The 7,701-nt window shown below is 56.5% G+C and overlaps 1 protein-coding gene across 1 annotated transcript in view; it reads right to left on the bottom strand.

Annotated features, from left to right (window-relative positions):
* Positions 1 to 7,390, bottom strand: part of LOC132808917 (soluble guanylate cyclase 88E-like) — a gene marked incomplete at its 5' end in the record, with an annotated part of 30,598 nt that extends 23,208 nt beyond the window's left edge. Inside the window, 3 exons of the mRNA XM_060822335.1 lie at positions 2,589 to 2,938; positions 6,554 to 6,728; positions 7,258 to 7,390. Of these exons, the coding sequence (XP_060678318.1) occupies positions 2,589 to 2,938; positions 6,554 to 6,728; positions 7,258 to 7,390 (658 nt within the window). The remainder of the gene's footprint in view (positions 1 to 2,588; positions 2,939 to 6,553; positions 6,729 to 7,257) is intronic.
* Positions 7,391 to 7,701: the final 311 nt, after the last annotated feature.

The following is a 7,701-nucleotide window of genomic DNA, read 5'->3' on the forward strand; positions in this document are numbered from 1 at the left end:
CTTTGAGAAGTAGCCAGTTACGCCAACTGCGTTACAGAGACTCGGCACACGCCGCCCCCCCACCCTGGAGCGGGTTAGGTAGAGGGAACACGACCCTCCAACACCCCCCCCCACCTTCCCAGTGTGGGGGGGACAGGGGGTTACACATTCTGTAGCAAGGGTCAGGGCGTGAACAGCATGGGGTTAGATACAGAGAAAAACTCCCTGTACACTGTCCCCCATCAAACACTCCCAGGGCGGGCACAGCAAGGTGTTTGATAGCGTAAAGCTCCCTCTACATCGTCCTATTAAACCATCTCAAAAGCCTGGGGTTGGATATAGAGTAAAGCTCCCTCTACACTGTCCCATTACACCCTCCAAAACGGATGGAGGATGAGATATAGGGTAAAGCTCCCTCTACACCTTCCCATTACACCCTCCTGAAAGACCCAGGAGGGTTGGATAGAGTAAAGCTCCCTCTACACCGTCCCATTAAACCATCTCAAAAGCCTGTGGGTTGTATATAGAGCTGAAAATGTGTTGCTGGAAAAGCGCAGCAGGTCAGGCAGCATCCAAGGAACAGGAAATTCGACGTTTCGGGCCAGAGCCCTTCATCAGGAATGAGGAGAGGGTGCCAGGCAGGCTCAGATAAAAGGTAGGGAGGAGGGACTTGGGGAGGGGCGATGGAGGTGGGATAGGTGGAAGGAGGTCAAGGTGAGGGTGATAGGCCGGAGTGGGGTGGGGGCGGAGAGGTCAGGAAGAAGCTTGCAGGTTAGGAGGGCGGTGCTGAGTTGAGGGAACCGACTGAGACAAGGTGGGGGGAGGGGAAATGAGGAAGCTGGAGAAATCTGAGTTCATCCCTTGTGGTTGGAGGGTTCCCAGGCGGAAGATGAGGCGCTCCTCCTCCAGCCGTCGTGTTGTTATGTTCTGGCGATGGAGGAGTCCCAGGACCTGCATGTCCTCGGTGGAGTGGGAGGGAGAGTTAAAGTGTTGAGCCATGGGGTGGTTGGGTTGGTTGGTCCGGGCGTCCCTGAGGTGTTCCCTGAAGCGTTCCGCAAGTAAACGGCCCGTCTCCCCAATATAGAGGAGGCCACATCGGGTGCAGCGGATGCAATAGATGATGTGTGTGGAGGTACAGGTGAACTTGTGGCGGATATGGAAGGATCCCTTGGGGCCTTGGAGGGAAGTGAGGGAGGAGGTGTGGGCGCAAGTTTTACATTTCCTGCGGTTGCAGGGGAAGGTGCCGGGGTGGAGGTTGGGTCGGTGGGGGGTGTGGACCTGACGAGGGAGTCACGAAGGGAGTGGTCTTTGCAGAACGCTGATAGGGGAGGGGAGGGAAATATATACCTCCTCTATATTGGGGAGATGGGCCGCTTACTTGCAGAACGCTTCAGGGAACACCTCTGGGACGCCCGGACCAACCAACCCAACCACCCCGTGGCTCAACACTCTAATTCCCCCTCCCACTCCCCCAAGGACATGCAGGTCCTGGGACTCCTCCACCGGCAGAACATAACAACACGACGGCTGGAGGAGGAGCGCCTCATCTTCCGCCTGGGAACCCTCCAACCACAAGGAATGAACTCAGATTTCTCCAGTTTCCTCATTTCCCCTCCCCCCACCTTGTCTCAGTCGGTTCCCTCAACTCAGCACCGCCCTCCTAACCTGCAATCTTCTTCCTGACCTCTCCGCCCCCACCCCACTCCGGCCTATCACCCTCACCTTGACCTCCTTCCACCTATCACATCTCCATCGCCCCTCCCCCAAGTCCCTCCTCCCTACCTTTTATCTTAGCCTGCCTGGCACCCTCTCCTCATTCCTGATGAAGGGCTCTGGCCCGAAACGTCGATTCTCCTGCTCCTCGGATGCTGCCTGACCTGCTGCGCTTTTCCAGCAACACATTTTCAGCTCCAATCTCCAGCATCTGCAGACCTCACTTTTTACTTGAGGGTTGTGTATAGAGTAAAGCTCCCTCTACACCTTCCCATTACACCCTCCTGAAAGACCCAGGAGGGTTGGATAGAGGAAAACTCCCTATACACCATACCATTACACCCACTGGAAACGCACGAGGATTGGATGTAGTGTAAAGCTTCTTCTACACAGTCCCATCAGGCCCTCCCGAAAGGACAAAGGGGTTAGCTACAGCATAAAGCTCCCTCTACACAGTCCCGTCAAGCCCTCCAGAAAGGCCCAGGGCGTTGGATACAGAGTAAGGCTCCCTCTACACTGTCCCATCAGGCCCTCCTGAAAGGCCCAGGGGGGTTGGATGCAGAGTAAGGCTCCCTCTACATGGTCCCATCAGGGCCCTGCTCGAAAGGCCCAGGGTGTTGGATGCAGAGTAAGGCTCCCTCTACACTGTCCCATCAGGCCCTCCCGAAAGGCCCAGGGGTGTTGGATGCAGAGTAAGGCTCCCTCTACACGGTCCCATCAGGCCCTCCCGAAAGGCCCAGGGAGGGTTGGATGCAGAGTAAGGCTCCCTCTACATGGTCCCATCAGGGCCCTGCTCGAAAGGCCCAGGGGTGTTGGATGCAGAGTAAGGCTCCCTCTACACGGTCCCATCAGGGCCCTGCCGAAAGGCCTGAGCAGCCGAGTGCGGGTTGACTTACGTTTTCCCAGTTGAACTCCAGCATGGGCCGGACCAGGGTGAATTCGTCATCCACCTTCTTCCCTTGGAGTTCCGAGAAGACTTCTTTGAGCCCCTCGCCAATGCGGTACATGGTCATGTCCCTCCGGAAGATCATGCTGAAGGGGAACATGTCGAAGATGATTCCCTTCTTCATGGGCAGCTTCTCGTAGCCCGGTGCGGCCTTCAGCTGAGGCATCCGGTGTTTGAAGGCCGCGTTGTCGAAGTTCATCTTGTAGACCACGTAGGTCATCTTCTCCGTCTCTTCCTTGGACAGGATCTCCACCTCGATGTCCGTGTTATAAAACTGTCTGCCCACTTGTGAGAGCTGTCCTGAGAGAGAGAGAGAGAGAGAGAGAGAGAGAGGCGGCCATTTTGGAGAGGATTTGTCGCTCAGGTTCACTAAGGGCCCTGCGACTTATGCTATGTCAGTCAGAAAACTAGCCACCGGGACCACACTAGTGCCAACCAGCCACGGCCAACGATCATGATTCTCCTCAACACAGCGGCTCGGTGGTTAGCACCGCTGCCTCACGGGGCCAGGGGCCCAGGTTCGATTCCACCCTCCTCCCCCCCACCCAGGGCGACTATCTGGGTGGAGTTTGCGCGTTCTCCCTCCCCTACTCCGTGTCCGCGTGGGTTTCGTCTGGATGCTCTGGTTTCCTCGCACAATCCAAAGATAGACGAGGTGTTTTCCCTGGGCTTCAGAACTATAGGGGCACAGGGTGAGGGTGAGAAAGGGACCTGAGGGGCAACTGTTTCACCCAGAGGGTGGTGCGTGTGTGGAATGAGCTGCCAGAGGAAGTGGTGGAGGCTGGTACAATGACAACATTTAAAAGGCATCTGGATGGGGACATGGATAGGAAGGGTTTGGAGGGAGATGGGCCAAGTGCTGGCAAATGGGACTGGATGAATTCCGGATATCTGGTCGGGATGGGTTGGACTGAACGGTCTGTTTCCATGCTGAACATCTCTATGACTCTATGTACAGGTTAGAGTGGGTTGGCCATGCTAAATTGTCCCATGGTACCCAGGGGTGTGCAGGTTAGAGTGGGTTGGCCATGCTAAATTGTCCCATAGTGCCCAGGGATGTGCAGGTTAGGGTGGATTGGCCATGCTAAATTGTCCCATAGTGCCCCAGGGATGTACAGGTTAGGGTGGATTGGCCATGCTAAATTGTCCCATAGTGCCCCAGGGATGTGTAGGTTAGGGTGGATTGGCCATGCTAAATTGTCCCGTAGTGCCCAGGGATGTACAGGTTAGGGTGGATTGGCCATGCTAAATTGTCCCATAGTGCCCCAGGGATGTGTAGGTTAGGGTGGATTGGCCATGCTAAATTGTCCCGTAGTGCCCAGGGATGTGCAGGTTAGGGTGGGTTGGCCATGCTCAATTGTCCCATAGTGCCCCAGGGATGTACAGGTTAGGGTGGATAGGCCATGCTAAATTGTCCCATAGTGCCCCAGGGATGTACAGGTTAGGGTGGATTGGCCATGCTAAATTGTCCCATAGTGCCCCAGGGATGTACAGGTTAGGGTGGATTGGCCATGCTAAATTGTCCCATAGTGCCCCAGGGATGTGCAGGTTAGGGTGGATTGGCCATGCTAAATTGTCCCATAGTGCCCAGGGATGTACAGGTTAGGGTGGATTGGGTCAGGGTTAAATGTAGGGAATGGGTCTGCGTGGGATACTCTTTGGAGGGTCAGTGTGGACCTGTTGGGCCGAAGGGCCTGTTACCACACTGTAGGGACTCTACACAGATGAAGGAGGACACCACCTTGACTGGTCCTGGGACAGGCTGAACAGAGACACGCAGGGGAGTTCCTCGAGGTCTGGGACTCCATCAATCGATGTGGAGCCCCTTCAGTTCCCTCTGACACATTGAACACGAAATGGTATCCCCCGGCACACCGGACCGCGAGGGACATCCCGCCAGTGTTTCACCGGAGAACTGTGCCGACGGTGTTACCGGGGCATGATGACAGAACAGCTGGGAACAAACCTACCAGCTCAGAGAGTGAACGTACAACTAGAGAGAGAGAGTGAGACAGAGAGAGAGACGGGGGGAGAGAGAGAGAGAGAGAGAGAGAGAGAGAGAGGGAGACAGGAGGAGGAGAGAGCGAGAGAGAGACAGGGGGAGAGAGAGAGAGAGAGAGACAGACAGACAGACAGAGAGAGAGCGACAGAGAAAGAGAGAGAGAGGGAGACAGAGAGAGAGCGGGAGAAAGAGAGAGAGAAAAACGGGGGGGGGAGAGAAAGAGAGATGGGGGAGAGAGAGAGAGGGAGAGAGAAAGAGATAGAGAGACGGGGTGGAGAGAGAGAGAGACTGGGGGAGAGAGAGAGAGAAAGAGAGAGAAATGGGGTGGAGAGAGAGAGAGAGAGAGACAGGGGGAGGAGAGAGAGAGAGAAAGAGAAAGAGAGACAGGGCGGGGAGTGAGAGATGGGGGGGAGAGAGAGAGAGAGAGACAGGGGGAGAGAGGAGAGAGAGAGAGAGACAGGGAGAGAGAGAGAGAGAGAGAGAGAGACAGGGCGGGGGGGAGAGAGAGAGAGAGAGACGGGGGGAGAGAGAGAGACGGGAGGAGAGAGAGAGGGAGAGAGAGAGACAGACAGACAGACAGAGAGAGAGAGAGCGACAGAGAAAGAGAGAGAGAGGGAGAGAGAGAGAGACAGAGAGAGAGAGACAGGGAGAAAGAGAGAGAGAGAGAGATGGGGAGAGACAGAGAGAGAGAGAGACGGGGAGAGAGGGAGTCAGAGAGAGATGGGGAGGAGAGCGAGACGGGAGGAGAGAGAGAGAGAGACAGACAGAGAGGGAGAGACAAAGAAAGAGAGAGAGAGTGACAGAGAGAGAGGGAGTAAGAGAGAGAGAGAGAGAAAAAAAACGGGCAGAGAGAAAGAGAGGTGGGGAGAGAGAGAGAGGGAGAGACGGGGGGAGAGAGAGACGGGGGAGAGAGAGAGAGAGAGACAGGGGGGAGAGAGAGAGAGAGAGAGAGGGAGGGAGAGAGAGAGAGAGAGATGGGGAGAGGGAGATGGAGGGGAGAGAGGGAGAAAGAGAGAAAGGGAGAGACGGGGGGAGAGAGAGATAGAGAGAGTGAGAGATGGAGGGGAGAGAGACAGATACAGAGAGACAGAGAGAAGACAGGGGGAGAGAGAGAGATGGGGGAAAGAGGGAGACAGAGAGAGATGGAGCGAGACAAAGAGAGAGAGTGACGGGGAGAGAGAGAGAGAGAGAGAGAGAGGTGTCTTGCGGAGCCCTCACCTTAACCATATTGACCAGGACAACTCCCAAGGCCCTGGGCAGGGTCAGCGCCAGGACTGTGTACCCTCCCACCTCCTGGCACCATCTGGGACCAGAGGACACTGTCTCAGAATACAGGGGGGGGGCGAGGTGAGGAGGGAATCCCTTCTCTCCAGGGGAATGGGAGTCCAACTGTGCGGAAAATGGACCCTTCGGCCCATCTCGTCCATTCCAACCAGGTATCCCAAATTAATCCAGTCCCTCCTGCCAGCTCTTGGTCCATCTCCCTCCAAACCCTTCCTATCCATCTCCCCATCCACCTTTTAAATGTTGTCATTGTACCAGCCCCCACCACTTCCTCTGGCAGCTCATTCCACACACGTACCACCCTCTGTGTGAACAAGTTGCCCCTCAGGTCCCTTTCCCCTCTCTCCCTAAACCTATGCCCCTCTAGTTCTGGACTCCCCCCCACCCCAGGGAAAAGACCTTGTCTATTTACCCTATCCATGCCCCTCATGATTTTATAAACCTCTATAAGGTCACCCCTCAGCCTCCGACGCTCCAGGGAAAACAGCCCCAGCCTGTTCAGCCTCTCCCTGTAGCTCAAACCCTCCAACATCCTTGTCAATCTTTTCTGAACCCCTTTCACAACATCCTGCGCGCAGCGGGACAGTTTCCGCTGACCCTCTCTGTCGCCAGGCCTTGCCCTCCCTTACCCTTGACGAACTGAGTGAAGCCCTTGCGGGTGCTACGGTAATGCAGAGTCAGGCTGGTCTCACACTCCTCCTCCACACAAAAGCTGGGAGGCTGCACCTTGGGGAACGAGAAGCGGAAATACTCGTGGAGATTGTCCAACTCATTGATGAAGTCCCTCACGTTGCGTCCCAGAACCTGCCCAGGGGCCAAGGGAGAGAGAGAGAGAGAGACTGTCAGGGTGGGCCAGGAGGGACTCGAGGGGCCAAACAGCCTGAGAGTGGGGTTTCTGCACAATATCAGGGACCAAATCCTCCATTCTCCACCCACTCCCTGTGGGAGTGAGTCACCCATTCTCCCCCTACTCCCAGTGGGAGTGAGTCACCCATTCTCCCCCCTACTCCCAGTGGGAGTGAGTCCCCCATTCTCCCCCCTACTCCCAGTGGGAGTGAGTCCCCCATTCTCCCCCCTACTCCCAGTGGGAGTGAGTCCCCCATTCTCCCCCTACTCCCAGTGGGAGTGAGTCCCCCATTCTCCCCCCTACTCCCAGTGGGAGTGAGTCCCCCATTCTCCCCCTACTCCCAGTGGGAGTGAGTCCCCCATTCTCCCCCCTACTCCCAGTGGGAGTGAGTCCCCCATTCTCCCCCTACTCCCAGTGGGAGTGAGTCCCCCGTTCTCCCCCCATTCTCCCACATAATGGTTGATGGTTCCAGGGCCTGGGCCTTACCTTGAGGATTCGTTCGTACCCATAATTCCCGATCCTCTTCACCATGTAGACCCCGAAAGCGTACATCAGCTCATCGTGCGTCTTCCCCAAAACCTCACCCGCTGCCTTCGCCATCCTCAAGATCAGATTGTCGCTGAGGAGGGGCACAACGCACACTGAGATAGGGAGGGGGTGCAGGGAGCTGGAGGGGGGACAGAGATAGGGAGGGGGTTAGGGGGCTGGAGGGGGTGACAGAGATAGGGAGGGGGTGTAGGGGCTGGAGGGGGTGACAGAGATAGGGAGGGGGTGTAGGGGCTGGAGGGGGTGACAGAGATAGGGAGGGGGTGTAGGGCTGGAGGGGGGTGACAGAGATAGGGAGGGGGTGTTATAGCCCCCCACCTGTCCTATCCCAGTTACCGCCCCTCTCCCCGGCTCCCATTATCCCCCCCTCTCCTGGTTCCCCCC

This window comes from Hemiscyllium ocellatum, assembly GCF_020745735.1.
Source record: "Hemiscyllium ocellatum isolate sHemOce1 chromosome 50 unlocalized genomic scaffold, sHemOce1.pat.X.cur. SUPER_50_unloc_4, whole genome shotgun sequence".
Classification (NCBI taxonomy): Eukaryota; Metazoa; Chordata; class Chondrichthyes; order Orectolobiformes; family Hemiscylliidae; genus Hemiscyllium; species Hemiscyllium ocellatum.